At 39.1% G+C, this 18,445-nt stretch overlaps 1 protein-coding gene and 2 gene segments (V, D, J or C); 1 reads left to right on the top strand and 2 right to left on the bottom strand.

Annotated features, from left to right (window-relative positions):
• LOC100336282 (T cell receptor alpha chain MC.7.G5) overlaps window positions 1–18,445 on the top strand; it is a gene marked incomplete in the record, with an annotated part of 1,089,855 nt that overhangs the window by 87,681 nt on the left and 983,729 nt on the right.
• On the bottom strand, window positions 5,310–6,766 carry LOC407201 (T cell receptor delta variable 1). The segment is given in 2 exon segments: window positions 5,310–6,386; window positions 6,567–6,766. Coding segments are annotated over 2 exon segments (540 nt in total).
• Window positions 16,493–18,257, bottom strand: LOC107132831 (T cell receptor alpha variable 22-like). The segment is given in 2 exon segments: window positions 16,493–17,947; window positions 18,146–18,257. Coding segments are annotated over 2 exon segments (462 nt in total).

Below are 18,445 nucleotides of genomic sequence, written 5' to 3'. Positions count from 1 at the left end.
CTCCAGATATGTACTTCAGGAGAAGCTGGAGTCCTTGTTTGGGGTACTGCACGTACCAGAAGAGATACGGTGAAACAGGAGATGAGTAGTTGCACCTCAGCTCCAGACGGCTCCTTCAGAGACAGTGATGTGGCTGTCAGGCTGGGTCACTGACTGGGCTCCGGCTCCTCCTGAAAGAGCAATGCTGTGTTAGTGAGTCCAGGACAGACTTACCTACTAAGAGACGGTGTCTCTATTCAGAGTCCAATTGCGATACCACACTTCGAGAGAACAGGAAGATGAAATAGAATTTTACTCACTCAGGGCTAACAGTGTCATAAGCACTGTTATGGGAACAAGACTCATGACTGAGCAGTGAAGAAGCTGTGGGATACTTTTTTGAAGATCTTTCCTGAGCACGAAGGAATATGGCTGAAGAAACAGCACTCTTAAGAAAGAGTGGGTATGGTTGATGTTCTAGAATCTTGCTTTAAGCACGTCCCAGAGATGTTTGGAAGAGTCTCTTCCTTTACAAATCTGGATGTTTTCTGACTTCTGAATGCTTCTCATTTATCACTGTCTGCAGCTGGACACCTCAGCCAGCTCTGGGAAGGAGGAGCTAAAATAACGTTGCTGTTCTTAACTGTAATTCTAATTTGTGCAACATCGCCCTCTGGAGGCCAAACAGAAGTAGTTCTTCTCTTACACCTTGCTATGCTGCTGCTCGGAGAAGGCAATGGCACCCCACTCCAGTACTCTTGCCTGGAAAATCCCATGGACAGAGGAGCCTGGTGGGCTGCTGTCTCTGGGGTCGCACAGAGTGGGGCACGACTGAACGACTTAGCATGCTGCTGCTAAGTCACTTCAGTCGTGCCCGACTCTGTGAGACTCCATGGACTGTAGCCCTCCAGCCTCCTCCATCCATGGGGATTCTCCAGGCAAGAATACTGGAGTAGGTTGCCTTGCCCTCCTCCAGGGGACCTTCCCAACCCAGGGGTCGAACCCAGGTCTCCCACACTGCAGGCAGGTTCATACTCTTTATCTCACGTATGAAGACACAAAAAGAGAGAATCTGAGACGTCATAGAAAAATTGGTTGAACGAGTATAATAGTGTTCCGAGTCCTCCCCCATAATAGATTACATAAAAAGCATCAGAATAACCCTTAGGGCAAGAGAATCAGGTAGATTGACCCAGGCTCAGTTTTAGTTATGGAGATTCCTTAAAAAACAAGAAATAAACTACCATATGACCCAACAATCCCACTACTGGGCATATACTCTGAGAAAGCCATAAATGAAAAAGACACAAGTACCCCCAAGGTACATTGCAGCACTATTTACAGTAGCTAGGATATTGAAGCAACCTAGCTATCTATCAACAGATGAATGGATAAAGAAGCTGTGGTACATATACACAGTGGAATATTACTCAACCATAAAAGGAACACATCTGAGTCATTTCTAATGTGATGGATGAACCTAGAGCCTATGATACAAGGTTAAGAAAGTAAGAGAAAAACAAATATATATTAATGCATATATATACAGAAACTAGAAAGATGGTACTGATGAACCTATTTGCAGAGCAGCAATGGAGACACAGACATAGAGAACAGACTTGTGGGCATGGTAAGGAAGGGACAAATGAGCGGGTGCCACGAATAGAGAGTAGCGTGGAAAATACACACTGTCATATGTAAAATAGACGGCCAGTGGGAATTTGCGTAGGACTCAGGAAACTCAAACCAGGGCTCTGTGACAACCTAGAGGGGTGGGAGCTGAGAGGGAGGTTCAAGGGGGAGGGGACATATGTATACTTATAGCTGACACATGGCGATATATGGTGGAAACCAACACAATATTGTAAAGCAATTATCCTTAAAAAATAAATAACATGATATATTTTTTAAAAAAGAATCAACTCATCCAGAAGATATGATCTAACCCTCAAAAAACAATCATGCATTATTTTCCAAAGTTTTGGCTCTCAGGATCTTTGTTTTTAAAATTCAGTTCAGTTCAGTCACTCAGTCGTGTCCGACTCTTTGCAACCCCATGAATCGCAGCATGCCAGGCCTCCCTGTCCATCACCATCTCCCGGAATTCACTCAAACTCATGTCCATCGAGTCGGTGATGTCATCCAGCCATCTCATCCTCTGTCATCACCTTCTCCTCCTCCCAATCCCTCCCAGCATCAGGGACTTTTCCAATGAGTCAACTCATCACATGACGTAGCCAAAGTACTGGAGTTTCAGCTTCGGCATCAGTCCTTCCAATGAACAAACACCCAGGACTGATCTCCTTTAGAATGGACTGATTGGATCTCCTTGCAGTCCAAGGGACTCTCAAGAGTCTTCTCCAACACCACAGTTCAAAAGCATTAATTCTTCGGCGCTCAGCTTTCTTCACAGTCCAACTCTCACATCCATACAGGAAAAACCATAACCTTGACTAGACGGACCTTTGTTAGCAAGGTAATATCTCTGCTTTTCAATATGCTATCTAGGTTGGTCATAACTTTCCTTCCAAGGAATAAGCATCTTTTAATTTCATGACTGCAATAACTATCTGCAGTGATTTTGAAGCCCCCCCCAAATAAATCTGACACTGTTTCCACTGTTTCCCCATCTATTTCCTATGAAGTGATGGGACCAGATGCCATGATCTTCGTTTTCTGAATGTTGAGCTTTAAGCCAACTGTTTCACTCTCCTCTTTCACTTTCATCAAGAGGCTTTTTAGTTCCTCTTCACTTTCTGCCATAAGGGTGGTGTCATCTGCATATCTGAGGTTATTGATGTTTGTTCCGGCAATCTTGATTTCAGCTTGTGCTTCTTCCAGCCCAGCTTTTCTCATTACTTACTCTGCATATAAGTTAAATAAGCAGGGTGACAATATACAGCCTTGATATACTCCTTTTCCTATTTGGAACTAGTCTGTTGTTCCATGTCCAGTTCTAACTGTTGCTTCCTGACCTTGACTAGCCTTTCTCACAATTTAGTGCTTCCCAGGTGGTGCTAGTGGTAAAGGAGTATAGGAGTGTCAGTGTAGGAGATCTAAGAGGTGGGGGTTTGATCCCTGGGTCAGGAAGATCCTCCTCCAGGGGCAGTGGCAACCCCACTCTAGTATTCTTGCCTGGAGAATCCCACATACAGAGGAGCCTGGTGGGCTAGTCCATGCGGTTGTAGTTGAACACGACTGAAGCGACTTAGCACAGAGGGCAGCAAGGAAGCCAGTGTAAGTATCACAAAACATCTGAGTAGGACACCAGGTGGCAGTGCTTCAGCTTTCATGCCTGCTACATGCAGTGTGCCGGAGTCTGATTCTCAAGGAAGGAAAATAGAAAGATTTAAATAAAGAATTCACCAGGTAAAGATGAGTAAAGATGTAAAGGAAGTTCAGAGATAACACCATGTAGATATTTGGGAAGATAGCATCACAGGAGTGTTTAAAGAATAATACCCCATTGTAGCCCTCAATTTTCCCAGCATACTATTATATAAAAAACTTGCTAAAGCATTCAGCACTGTTAACTGGTTAGTGGATGATTTCCTCATCTACTCATCCTGGGACTTTGTGCCTAGGTTTGGAATCTTCTATTCTAGTTCACTTTTGGTTTCAGTTTAAACCAGTAATGTCACCATCACTCAGATGTCCAGCCATCCTATTTTGAGTCCAAGTGCTTCTCCATAGTCCAGACCTTGCTCCTCAGGAGCCCCCTAAAATGCCACACTCTGGCTGATAATAAAAGGTAGAGAAGCATTTCATAGTTAGGAAAGCTATGGCTCATTTCCCAAAGATTAAAAAAAAAATGAAACAATAAAAGCTATCTCATAGGGTTTTGATATTTAAATTAGATGATGAGTCTGAAATGCATACCACAGTGCCTGATATAGAATAAGCTCAAAAAATATCATCTTTTTTTTTTTCTAGTGAAACCTGCCTTTTCTTCAATATCCAGAATCTGTGACTTGTCACTACTTTTTTTTTTTTTCACCACATTGGTTTGACGAGGGAAACTATAGGAAATTTATTTAATCACTTATTTTCTTTGAGACAGTCATTGTTTTTCCCTGTCCTCTTGGATCATATTCTCCTAGGTAAATTAGTACATTCAGGGAGCTGAAAGGACACAGATGGAGCACTCAGAGAAAGCTTTATTTTCACTTACCTGATGAATAATGTTATTTTTAGTATATTTATTAGGTATTGAATATCAAATTTCTGAATTGGATCTCCAAGATTGTCCCATTCTTCTTGACTGTTTTCTTTACTGATTAATTTTATGTGCTTTATATATTTTTTTCATTTGAGTCCTTTTTCAGAAATATGCATTGCAAATATAGTTTAAAAGTCTGCACATTGACTTTCCACCCTGTGTTGATTGATATTCAACACAGACATTTTAATTTATATCTTCATTTTCATAAGAAGCTAGCTTGAAAGTTTTATTTGTTTATTTTCTTAAACACTTTAAAAATACTTTTCCTTTGTAACTTCTATTGGTCTGGATGAGAAGTCAGGTATCACTGTTTTTTCGAAGTTCTGAAATCTCTTATTTTTTCCAGTAGATTTATTATCTCTACTTTTAAAATTAATTTTTATTGAAGTATAGTTGCTTTACAATGTTAGTTTCTGTTGTACAGCAAAGTGAATCAGTTATATGTATACATATATCCACTCTTTTTTAGATTGTGCTCCTGTATAGGTCATTATAGAATACTGAGTAGAGTTTCCTGTGTTATACAGAAGGTTCTCATTAGTTATCTATTTTATATATAGCAGTGTGTATATGTGAATCTCAGTCTGCCAGTTTATCCCTCATATCCCTTTCCCTCTTTGGTAACTATAATTAGTTTTCTACCTCCTGGACTCTATTTCAGTTTTGTAAACACCTTCACTTGTAGATACCACTTTCTAAAATTCCATCTGATAAAAGAGATATCAGATGACACTTGTCTTTCTCTGTCTGACTTACTTCACTCAGCATGGCACTCTTTGGGTCCATCCATGCCACTGCAAATGGCACTGTTTTGTTCTTTCTCATGGCTGAATAATATTCAATTGTATATATGCCATATCTTTTTTATCTATTCTTCCATCGTTGGACATTTAGGTTGCTTCCATGTCCACCTACTGTAATTAGTGCTGCAATGAACATTAGAGTGCTTATATCTTTTCTGCTTGTATAGACTACTCCATCAACTCTAGCAACTGCCTGAGTTCTAATCTGTATATATAACTAATCTCTTATTCGACCTCACTGATGCTCTGCTTCCCTGATTGTACCTTAAGTGAGACAAGGTCTAAGAAGAAAGGGCTAAGGAAATGATTTTCATAACGATTCCAGATAATTATACCCAGATTTGTGATGTGAGTGTATTTTAGTGAAGCAGACACTTTAAATTATTATGGAGCAAGTTTATAGCTTTAAACAAGTTTACACATGTTCTGTATGATTGATTTAAAGTCAAAAGTTCAAGAGAAGAATGCATTAGTAGAAAGTTACTGTGGACACCTGCTTCCAAATATAGAAAGATCTTTGATTTACTTGGAGAATTAACTACAAACTTTAATGAAGGGAATATTTATAGATTTGCAGGCAGGGTCAAGGAAAACAAAGATACTAGCAAGAGCTGAAAGCCTGTATCAACCTGGGCAATCAGAGGAAACTCTTAGTGAAAGGAGAGGCAAGAGCTGTGAAGTGGATCCATCAGAAAGGAGTTGCAGGAGATAAGATGTGCTTTCCCAGTTCCAGCGTCTACCGGCCTCCTGCTCAAATGGGGGACCCAAAACAGTGGTGGGAAACTGGGGGACCAAAGGCAGGGAGAAACCTCAGTGATTCCCTGTCTTCTTCAGGCTCCAGTTCCTATGGGGGGAGGCCCACCTGGTTCCAGCAGTAGCCTGGTGATCCACCTAGAAGGAGCTTTTATTTAGAATTAAATCCTCTGATCCAGACCACAGATGAAGCAACCACAGGACTACCATCTCTCTTCTGGGATGTGCAGGTGTGCACTTCAACTGACGTCCTGAAGCAGTGGGGCTCTCTCTTATTAAGCTCTGGGGTTTTTGTTCAGCTTTTCCCATTACTTCAAGCACTGTGAGCTCCCAAAGAGCACAGAAGTACTTTGCAGAGTCTTCAAGCTGTAAGGCTGAAATGATGAGGCTGATGGATTTATCTGCTTTCTGGAAGTTTACAGAGTAGCGGCCGTTCCTTGCATTACCGTCTTCTGAATACTGACGAATAAGGAAAGTCATCTCTCCCCTGGGAAGCTGTTTATACCAAAAAATGTAGTAGTATTCCGTGGTCCAACTTACTTCATATCGACAATTCAGGGTGACTGTCTGCCCCACTTGACTGGGTACGGCTGTCTGGACTTGAGTTACTTGCTGGGCCACAGTGGATCCTATAGGGAAAAAAAAAAATTTAGAGTAATTTAGGACCCAGAGACAAACCAAATTGAAATTATAAAATGTTTCTTTTTCTCCAACCCTCCTTTCCTGCCCAAGTCCCTGTGAAGCACCACATGTCCGTGTGCAGCCCTTTCACCCTGACCTCTCACACCCAGGCTTGAAAACATCCTTACCAGAGAAGGTGACGGCCAGGAACACCCAGAGCAGCCCGGAGAGCGGCATGAGGCATGGATTCCCTGCATAAATGTGCTCAGTTCTGCCTCAAGTTGAGAGTTCAGTGTCTCTGTGTGCCTGGCAGCACATATACATAGTACCTGTTCCTGTGTGACTCCTTCAAACAGGAAGTGGGGTTTGTCATGTTCATAGATCACATGGTCTTTTTCACAGATGGGAAAAACTTTTGGCTCACAGATGTTTAATTTTCTACTTTTCTTTCCCTGATTATTATGTTAGGTAGATCTTGAAAGCGTCATGGAGAAAGCAGTTAGTATTATGTGTGTGAGGGCTTCCCTGATGGCTCAGATGGTAAAGAATAGACCTGCAATTCAAGAGACCCTGGTTTGATCCCTGAGTTAAGAAGATCCTCTGGAGAAGGGAATGGCAACCCACTCCAGTGTTCTTGCTTGGAGAATTCCATGGATAGAGGATTCTGGTGGCTACAGTCTATGGGATCCCAAAGAGTTGGACACAACTGGGCGACTAACACACATACATGTTAAGGGTTTAAGCTGAGAGAAACAGAAGACTAAATAAGTTGACATACACTGATAATAATTTTGCCAGCCCATTCAAAACATATTAGTATACACTATGAATCCTTCCTGTAATCTACTTACTGGTCATTCTGGTCATTCATTTAGCCTATGCTTATATTTCTTTATCCAGAATTTAATGACTTTTAAAAAAGACCCACAATAAAACAAACTCACAGATCTTTAACTTTCTCATGTGTATGCTGTGCTGTTGCTTCAGTCATGTGCAACTCTTTCCAACCCCATGGACTGTAACTTGCCAGGCTCCTCTGTCCATGTGGATTCTGCAGGCAAGAATACTGGAGTGGGTTCCCAACACAGGGATCAAACTCTCATCTCTTGCGCTGGCAGATGGGTTCTTTAACACTAGCACCACCTGGGAAGGGTCGAGAATACTGGAGTGGGTTTCCATGCCCTCCTCCAGGGAATCTTCCTGACCCAGGGATTGAACCAGCATCTCATGTCTCCTGAATTGCCAGCTGGGTTCTTTACCACTAGCTCAACCTGGGAAGCCCTTTAGCTTTCTTGACAAAAGGCAGTCTTTTCCAAAATAATTAATGTATTTTTTTCTTTTCTCACTTGGTTCTAGGTCTTTGTTTATATTTTTCAGTAAATAAAGTGACTTCAATATCAAATGCTAAAAAATGACTCCTGACTTTCAGAATCTATTCAGTTGTATGTGTGTGTGTTTTTTTTTTTAATGAAATGCTTAACAGGAAGAAATATTAATCTTTGAAATCTGACATTGAGTTTTACTTAGCAGACTTTGAAGAGCATCAGTATATTCAATCCTGCTGCCTTTACAAGTAGAATTGTATTTATTAGATCAGGTGTCCTTAAATTGTCCTCATGTCATATTTTTTACCCCAAAGTGTTCAGTTTCTCTTCTCAGTGGTTTGTTATTTTTCTCTGCAAGGTCAAGTTAAGCATGCTGACTTTTTCTGTGACACAAGGCTACAATGTGCTCTTACAAAATATGGTATCTGTAACACTTAGTGAATGTTGACACCACACTATTTGGTGACTGAAGTTTTGTATACTGTACATGATCATGTAGAATGTCATTGTCAATCTTCCATTTGATTTCATTGTTTTAATAGATGAATTAATATAGGAGAACCAAAGGCAAATAGACAAGTAGAAAAGAAAGTACAGAAAGATCTATAACAGTGCCAGTTCTTAGATTTTAAAGTTGAAGTAGCACATTAATGAGTGATGCAGGGAGGAGAGTTTATATTTAGTTGAGACATTTACTCCTCCGTTCCATGTCACCTCTGGGTGCTGGCAGGCAACAGATTCCTGGTTTCCAATTATTTGTAACTAAGCAGAGGACACCACAAATGCCCACAACAATGCAGGGAGAGCATGAAGGCGGTTTTTCCCCTTTGTTGATATGGCCTTGCTCTGAGTTCCTGAAAGTAACAGTGCATGTTCCCTCAGCTGCATTATAGACTCTGACTCTGAAAAATGTAGCTTCTGGGTGGATCAAGTCTGAATGGGCTGACACTCAGGTTGGAAGATTTAGACTGCCCTAAACATTGTTCTGCCTTCCCTTGTGATTTACTAATAAATGATAATACCTGGTAAAGGACAAGCCAGAGTTTAATATTGAAGGATTAAATTGAAACAGATTTTTTACTTAAAACTTCCAAATTTAGTAGTAAATTAATCTCTTCTAAAATCTGGGATGTTATCTGAAACAAATTCATTATGAATCATTATGGGATTGCAAATATTTATTCATGTTCTGATTGTTCTCTTGCCTTTCTGATTTTGATTCTAAGATGAATTATACTAACTGCTCCCTAGTTTCCCTAAAAAAGACCAACAATAAGCCATGAACTCCCTTTTCTTCCCACTTACCCACCAAACCATGTGAACTGGTAACTTTAGCACATAATAACTTCAGAATAGCAAATATCACACAGAAAATTAAACACAGAATAGGCTTCTTACTTCTGTAATCTCTCCAGTTGTCTATTGGAATACCAAGTGGTAATGGCTGTAAAATCTATTCATTTGTGATGTAACTCTGTGATTAGCTTATTAAAGGTTTAGGAAGCAAGAACCAGTGGGTATTCTAAATTCAAATATTTGACCATGTTGCTGTCATGAATGCAGTTATACTCTTTAGTATAATCTTATAATTCTTATTATAGTTGTCATGAGGACAAAACTTCTCCTAAAATGTTGCTTAATCAGTAAAAATATTAAAAGCTATTAACAATATATATGTTTTCTAAAATAAAAATATTTCCCTTTCTTGACATTGAAGGGATGAAAATTCTATTTCATTTTATTCTGAAATTTCATTTAATGAAGTCATTTACATCAAATTAATCAAATTTCAAACATTTTATTTTTGTTTCAACACCTCATAAAGAAACCCCCATAAGAATAACTTATTCTTTTTATAATTTTATTTATTTATTAATTTAGAGTGTTTGGGTCTTCATTGCTACACAGGCTGTTCTCTAGCTGCAGAGAGAGGGGGTTCCTCTGTCGTTGCACTTCTCATTGCGATGGCTTCTCTTACTGTGGAGCACAGGCTCTAGAGCATAGACTCCATAGTTGTGGTGCACAGGATTAGCTGCTCCATGACATGTGGGATCTTCCTGTATCAGGGGTTGAACCAACGTCTCCTGCTTTGGCAGGCAGATTCTTTACCACTGAGCCTCCAGGGAAGACCTAACTGAGTTATTTTATAATAGATTGTCCTTGGATTCTCCGTGGTTCCTTCATAGGAACCCCCAAACTCACACAACATATGAGGGCACAGAATTGCTACTGAGGTTCCCAGATCTTCCCTAGTTCTCCCTCTTACATCTCTGGTGACTGTCTTCTGAAGCTCACCTGGCATTCCAATCTGGGTACTACATCCTATTTTGAGTTTTGCATATTTCAGTCCAATGAAAGATACTCCAGTCCAGTAGTTATACATCCTATTCCAAACTTGTTATTCAACTGTTCAAACTACTAGGAAAAAAAGCAAAACAAACTTCAAGGGGATTTCCCTGGTGGTAGAGTGGATGGGAGTTCACCTGCCAATGCAGGGGACACGGGTTCAATCCCTGGTCTGGGAAGGTTCCACATGCCCTGGAGCCACTGAGCCCAGGCACCACAACTATGGAGGTTTGCTCTAGAGCCCAAGAGCCGCAACTACTGAGCCTGTGTGCCACAACTACTGAAGCTCACGTGCCCTGGAGCCTGCATGCTGCAACTACTGAAGCCTGTGCTCCTAGAGCCTGTGCTTCACAACAAGAGAAGGCAGGACAGTAAGCCTGTGCACTGCAACCAAGAGGAGCCCTGCTTAGTGCACCTAGAGAAAGCCCGTGTGCAGCAGCAAAGACCCAGAGCAGCCGATTTTTTTTTTAATTAAAAAAAAAAAAATCTTTGAGAGCCAAGAGGGTTTACACACTGACACCATTAATAAATTTTTTTTTATAGTCGTCATACTGTATATTGCACCCCCAGGACTTATTTCTCTTATAACTAGATGTTTCTGTCTTTTGAACATAGTCACCTATTCCACACCCTACACCCCCAATCTATTCTCTGTATCTGTGAGGTCTGGGTGTGTGTGTGTCTGTGTGTCTATATGTCTGTGTGTGTGTGTTCCTGCACCTGTGTCTTAGAGTCCACATATAAATGATTTTATACAGTATTTGACTTTGTCTGCCTGATTTATTTCACTTAGTATTGTGCCCTCAAGATTCATTCATGTTGTTGTAAATCTATGAAAAATTTTCCTTTTTTATCATGCTTTCTTTATCCATTCATCTGTCAAAGGACACTTGGGTTGTTTCCATGTCTCAGCTGTTGTAGATGAACTGCAATAAACGTGGGGTACAGATATCTTTTTGAGATAGTGACTTCGTTTTCTTCAGATGAATACTCAGAGGTGGAAATGCTGAATATCATAGTAGAGCTAATTTTAATTTTTTGAGGAACCTACATACTGTTTGCCATAGAGGCTGCACCAATTTATATTTCCGACAATAGTGGGCAGGGTCCCCTTTCTTCTACATTCTTGTCAAAATTTTTTATTCCCTGTCTTTTTGATAGTAGCCATTCTGGCAGATGTAAAGGGATAGCTCTTTTTGGTTTTGATTTTCATTTCCCTGATGATTAGAGATGTTGAACATCTTCTGATTTACCTTCTGGTCATTAGTATGTCTTCTTTGGGAAAATGTTTATTCAGATCATCAGCTTATTTTTAAAACAGACTTTTGTTCTAATGATTATACAAGGTATTTATATATTTTGGGTATTAGCCCCTAATCAGATATGTTTGGGCAATATTTGCTCTCACTCTGTAGGTTGCCTTTTCATTTTGTTGATGGCTTCTTTTGCCATACATAAGCTTATTAGTTTGATGTAGTCACACTTGTTTTTTGCTTTTTTTTTTTTTCTCTCTTGTCCTTGCTTTTAGTGTCAAACACACAAAAAACTGTGGCCAATACTGATGTCAAGGAACTTAGCCCCTATGTTTCTTCTGAGCTTTACTGTGGTGGTTCTTATATTCAATTCTATAATCCATTTTGATGAGTCCTATTTCATTCTTTTGCATGTAGCTTTCCATTTCTCATAATACCATTTATTGAAGAGATGTTCCTTTCTTGAGGGTATATTCTTGGCTTCTTTGCCATGAATTGACCGTGTGTACAAGGGTTTATTTCTGGCTTCTCTATTGTGCTCCATTGATCTATGTGTCTTTGTTTAATGCAAAAAAAAAAAACCCAAAAAACAAAAAAACCCACACACACTGTTTTTATTACTATAATTTTGTAATGTAGTTTGAAATGAGGTCATGTGATGCCTTCAGTTTTGATCTTTCTCTAGTTCACTTTGGCTATTGGTAGTCTATTGTCTCTCATACAAATCTTAGGGTTTCTTTATTCTATCTCTGTGAAAAATGACACTGAATTTTGATAGAGGCTTCATTGAATATGTAGATTGTTTTGGGTAGTATGGATATTTTAACAATCGAATTTTTTCAGTCTATAAGAACAAAATATCTTCTCATTAATTTTTGTCTTCAATTTCTATAATCAATGTCTTACAGATTTCAATATACAAGTCTATACTTCTTTGCTTAAAGTTATTTTTAGGTATTTTCTTTCTGATGTGATGGAAAAATTGTTTTCTTAATATCTCTTCCAGATAGTTCATTATTGGAATGCAGATTAATTTTGTATCCTGCAACTTTGCTGAATTTGTGTATTAGTTACAACATAGACTAACATCTTGGGGGCATGTCTCCCACTACTAAGCCAGATGATCTGATTTTCTTTTCATTTTCTCTTTTTGTGTACTCAAAAAGTGTATATTTTAACTGTGGTAGGAAGGCTCTGTGCTGTTTATTTTCAGATGAATAATTTCTAGTGCTTAAACAAGTTAAAAGTTTTTCCTCTGGCATTTTATTGGCATTTTATGGCCTATTAAAAGTACATCTGTCAAAGTTATAGGTAACAGGAGTCATCTTATTCCTTCTATGAACTGATTGGACTAGTAAAAGCTGTGTTTGCTACCATCCAATTTTTAAATTAAAAAAAAAATACTAAATAATTGTTACATGGAACAGAACACAAAATTATGTGCAGACACATTTTCCCCTGGCAATGATGGTAAACAATATTTAATTTTGCTATATTTTCAATATTTCTCTCCAAATGTTACACACAAAGCTAAAGAATAACTCCTAGTACTTTTCCTATTTTTGAAGTAATAACTACTATTGGGAAGATTCCATGTATGTCTTTTCAATTTTACTGTTACAGCTATGTATCACAAAACAGTATATTATATTGTGATTATATTCTGAAATTTCTTATAAGTAGTGTCATGCAGCATATATCATTCTGATGCTTTTTATACTCAGCACTTTATTTTTTGTAAGATTTATCTAAGAAAATAATATAGAGAACTGTTTCTTTACTTGTCATAGTTCATGTATTTCGACTTCATATGTAATTCATTATTCATTCATTCTGTACTTGAATGGTTATACTTCTGCTTACAGGGTTGGTGTGACTATCCTTGTAAATGCCTCCTTGTTCAAATGTTGGAATTACTTGAATGTAGATAACAGGAATTGGAATTGCTTGACTTTTAAATATATATGTTTTCTTCTTTATTAAATAGTTCAGGCAATTTTTCTCTGAAGTTGCTAAATAAGTATTCTCTATGTGGTTGCTTTTCTCCGTCTGGAGTTTAATAGTCTTCTCCCTGTATTTGGGTGAAAACTTAATGCTATCAGATTTTCACACTTCTGGTTATCTGACAGAAATGAGACAGTAATTTGCTTTAATTTAATTTCCTTTGATTACTGCAGAAGGTGATGTTTTGTATGTTCACATGTCTATTTCCTCTTCTTTAAATTGCCTTTATGTAAATTATCTTTATTATCTCTTTTCATTTTGAATGTGTTTCTTATTTATTTGTAGAAGCCCCCTATATAAACTTAATTTCTAATGTTTTCTGGTTACATGGTTTCCTATACATCCTACTATGCATTCGATTTTTAATTATGTAGTGGGCCACGCTTGCAGGTTAAAAACTTCCCATCTATTAGGAATTCTCTACTTTAATGATTATATACTTATTTAGCTTTTCTATTTCTTCTTTATTTTTGATAATATATATATTTTAGAGCATCTATCAGAACACTGAAATATGTGGCCAAGTCTTCTTCTTGTGTCAAGGATTTCTTCAGATAGTAAATCTCTGCCCTTGTTGAGGTCCCCTGTGAAACCTTCTCTGTTCCATATGGAGGCATGTCTCATGAGGGTCTGGAAGCCTTGGTCTGGGTGCTGGACACACCAGGAGGAAGCAGGGCTCTCAAAATACTCATGATAGGGCCTCACCTCTCCTGGGATCCCTTCAAAGGCAGAAACTGGCCCTCAAGCCAAGTCACTGCATGGGGCTGTCTCTCCTCCCATAAGATCAACATCAGATCGAGGAGATTGCTGCATACTGAAGAGAATATGCCTCTAAATAGATTCTAAATCTCACAATTATTCTGTATCATTAACAATACTTGATATAGTTGTCTTTTTATTTTTAGCCAAAATAATGGGTGTATGCTGCTGCTGCTGCTGCTAAGTTGCTTCAGTCATGTCCAACTCTGTGCGACCCCATAGATGGCAGCCCACCAGGCTCCCCTGTCCCTGGGATTCTCCAGGCAAGAATACTGGAGTGGGTTGCCATTTCCTTCTCCAATGCCATGCATGCTAAGTCGCTTCAGTGGTGTTCGACTCTGTGCAACCCCATGGACAGCAGCCTACTAGGCTTCTCTGTCCATGGGATTCTCTAGGCAAGAATACTGGAGTGGGTTGCCCTTAATGAGTGTATAGAGATCTCCCTGTGGCATTAACTTGCATTTCCATGGTGACTAATGATGTAGAAGAGGGGATTACAAACTTTTGAACTACTATTGAGGAAGTTTGTAATCTTCAATAAAGGGTAGAATACTAAATATTTTTGTCTTTGTAGGCCATTCATTCCATTGCAACTACTGAACTCTGCTATTGTTTCATGAAATAAGTTATTGATAATACATAAATAAATAAGCTTTCTTATGTTCCAACAAAATTTATTTACAAAGTAAATGGCTGAATGGACTGGTTCATGGGCCATATTTTGTTGATTCCTGATGTAGAGGACTTCATGGCTTCACAGGGTAATTCTCCAAACATTTAAAGAATAGTTAGGTCCCATCCTTCTCAAATTTTTCCGTAAAATTGAAGGTGATGAAATATTACCAAATTCATTCAATGAAGCCTTCATTACCCTGATGCCAAAACCAGACAATAAAACTACCAAAAAAAGTCAGTTTCTTGAATGAACATCGATAAAAAAAAATCCTCAACAAAATATTAGCAAACTTCATTTCAGTCAGTTCAGCTGCTCAGTCATGCCCAACTCTTTGTGACCCCATGGACTGAAGCACGCCAGGCTTCCCTGTCCATCACCAGCTTCTGGAGCTTGCTCAAACTCATGTCCATAAAGTCAGTGATGCCATCCAACGATCTCATCCTCTGTTGTCCCCTTCTCTTCCTGCCCTCAATCTTTCCCAGGATCAGGGTCTTTATCAGTGAATCAGTTATTTGCATCAGGTGGCCCAAGTATTGAAGTTTCAGCTTCAGCATTAGTCCTTCCAAAGAATATTCAAGACTAATTTCCTTTAGAACTGAATTAAGTTAGGAAACTTAATTCAACAATTTATGAAAGAATCATATATCATGGCCAAGTGGGATATAGTCTAGGTGTACAAGGATGGTTCAATATTTGCAAATCAATCAACATGATATACATTAATAGCATGAAGGATAAAAACTTATATAATTATCTCAACAGACAAAGAAAAAGCATTTGAAAAAATTCAGCATGCATTCATGTTAAAATTCTTAATAAACTTGGTATAATGGGAACACATCTCAAAATAATAAAGGCCATTTACAACAAACACACTATTAATATCATATTTGATGGTAAAAACTGAAAGCTTTTCTCCAAGGTGAGGAACAAGACCAGGATGCCTACTCTCACCATTTCCATTTAAGATAGTACTTGAAGTCCTTGTCACAGCAGTCATATAGGAAAAAGAAACAGAAGACATCCAAATTGGAATAAAACTATTAAAATTCAAAAAGACAGACTATCGTACAGAAGAAGATACTTGCAAATCATTAGTCAATAAGGGGTTAATGTCCAAAATATATAAAGAAATTTATATGCAATATAAAAACTATAAATAAAAAAAATAAAATTAAAAAAAAAAACTATAAATAATCTGATTTTTAAAAAGGCAGAGGACCTAAATAGACATTTTTCCAAAGAAACATACATATGGGCAACAGACACATGAAGACATTCAACATCTCTAATCATCAGGTAAATGCAAATCAAAACCCAATGAGATACCACCTCACCCCAATCAGAACACTATCATCAAAAAGCCAAGAAGTAATGAGTGTTGCTGAGGATGTGAAGAAAAGGGACCCTTTGGGCACCCTTGCTGGGAAAGTAAACTGGTGCAGCCACTATTTAAAACAGCATAAATGTTCTTCAAAAATTAAAAATATAAATACTATATCATCCAGCAATTCCATTCCTGGATATCTATCAGAAGAAAACAAAAACACTAATTTGAAAATATATATGCACCCTAATATTCACAGAAGCATTATTTCTAATAGCCAAGATATGGAAGCAATCAGTATTCATCCATATGAATAGATAGAGAATATGTGTAATATATATGTATATATATATATATATATATATATATATACAATGAAATATTACTTAATCATAAAAAGGATAAAATCTCATCACATGAGACAACATGAAAAACCTGGAGGGTATTATACTTAGCAAAATAAGTCACAGAGAAGACAAATACTGTATGTTTTCAATTGTATGTGGATTCTAAAATGCAAAACTAACAGAACTGAAACAGACTCATAGATATAGGGAATAAACTACTGGTTACTAGAGGGGAAAGGGGTAGGTGTAGAAGTGAAATAGGTGAAGCAGATTAAGAGGTACAAAAATTACGTGTATTTTTTTCATACTTATAAAATAAATAAAATTATGTAATGCGCAGTAAGGAAAGGAATCGACCCTTCCAATACCTTAACTGTAGCCAGTGAAACTGATTTCAGACTTCTTGCATCCAGAATTGAAAGAGGATAAATTTGTTTTAATTAAACGACCAAGTTCATATTAACCATTGAGCATATGTGTGTTTTTTGTTTGCTGTGCTACAGTAGTAGGATGAGATATATCTGCAGTTGTCTGTTGGGACACATCATGGTGAGGCAGGTTTGGATGGACATTCTTGGGACAGCCAACTTAGTTGAATAACATCTTCTTGGAGTCACTTTTCTCTTCTTTTAGTTCTTTTCACTTCTTCCCATTTTGAAGTACAGCATATTGTAGCTAAATATTTATTTTGATAGGGATTCCCTCATAGGTCAGTTGGTAAAGAATCCACCTGTAATGCAGGAGACCCCGGTTCCATTTGTGGGTCGGGAAGATCTGCTGGAGAAGGGAAAGGCTACTCACTTCAGTATTCTGGCCTGGAGAACTCCATGGGCTCTATAGTGCATGGGGTCGCAAAGAGTCGGACCCGACTGAGAGCCTTTCACTTACACTTTCTTATCTTTTAATAGACCTCTCCTAGGCATTGGAGAAGGAAATGGCAACCCACTCCAGTGTTCTTGCCTGGAGAATCCCAGGGATGGGGGAGCCTGGTGGGCTGCCGTCTATGGGGTCACACAGAGTTGGACACGACTGAAGTGACTTAGCAGCAGCAGCAGCAGCTACAAGCTTGAGACTCTAGCGCAGAAGAAGATACAGATTGAGAGGAAGATAAAGACCAAAGTCTCAAATCCATAAGGCCAATAAGAAGCAGTGCAAATGCCCTATGGTGGCCTCACAGTGCGACTGTGGCTGGAGGAGGGGCTGAGCCCCGCGGAGGGTTTGAGTACAGGCTGCAGGTGCCTGGGGAGCACAGTGCTGCACAGCACAGAAGTAAGTGCCTGAGTCTGTGGTCCGCAAAGAGGAAATGTGCAGTGAGCTGCGGCGTTCTTTAAGGACTGTAGTGGCATTTAATCTTCCTTCCTGCCTTGTTCCTGAAGGAACATAAATGAGGTGGATGAGGTGGCCCCGGGGCTTCTGAAGATACCACCGAACACTGTCTGCCAAGGTGGAGAAAGTACACCACAGTGTAGAGCTGTCTCCCTCCTGTGGAGTCAGGGCTGGGGGACTCTGCTCCACATCCACCGCTGTCACACCTGATGAGAAAGAGACAGACAGCCACAGGTGAGGCTCACTGTAACTCGGAAAAAACCCTGAACGTGTCCCTCCAGCTCCCATCGATGTTGAGAAGGATACGAAGTGTGCAGGACTTGTCCACTCTTTCTACTCCCTCCCTCAACAGTACAGCAGCTGCTCATTTCTTCAGATTCCCCTGCAGGGCAGCCCCAACTCACAGCAAACCCGGGCAAGCAAAAGCCCCAGCACAGTGCCCACTAGCCTCTTCATGATGCCTTGACTTGCTGCTGAGAAATTTTCACCTTAAAATACATAGCTAAACCCATAAGTGGTGTGTCACTTCTTGTTTGGAAATGTTCCTGCTCCTGCAACCAATCAGCTCACCCAACAAACCCTGCTCAGGTGACACTCTGTGACAGGAAGCCCCACCTAACAGTCAACTCCACTGAGAACACTGAACTTGAGAAAACAAATCCTTTCTTTGCAAATTGAAAAAGAAAAGAAAAAAATCTAAGATG

The sequence above is a fragment of the Bos taurus genome, chromosome 10 (assembly GCF_002263795.3).
Source record: "Bos taurus isolate L1 Dominette 01449 registration number 42190680 breed Hereford chromosome 10, ARS-UCD2.0, whole genome shotgun sequence".
NCBI lineage: Eukaryota > Metazoa > Chordata > Mammalia > Artiodactyla > Bovidae > Bos > Bos taurus.
Note: the sequence above shows the minus strand (reverse complement) of the source record. Positions and strands in the feature narration are given on the sequence as shown.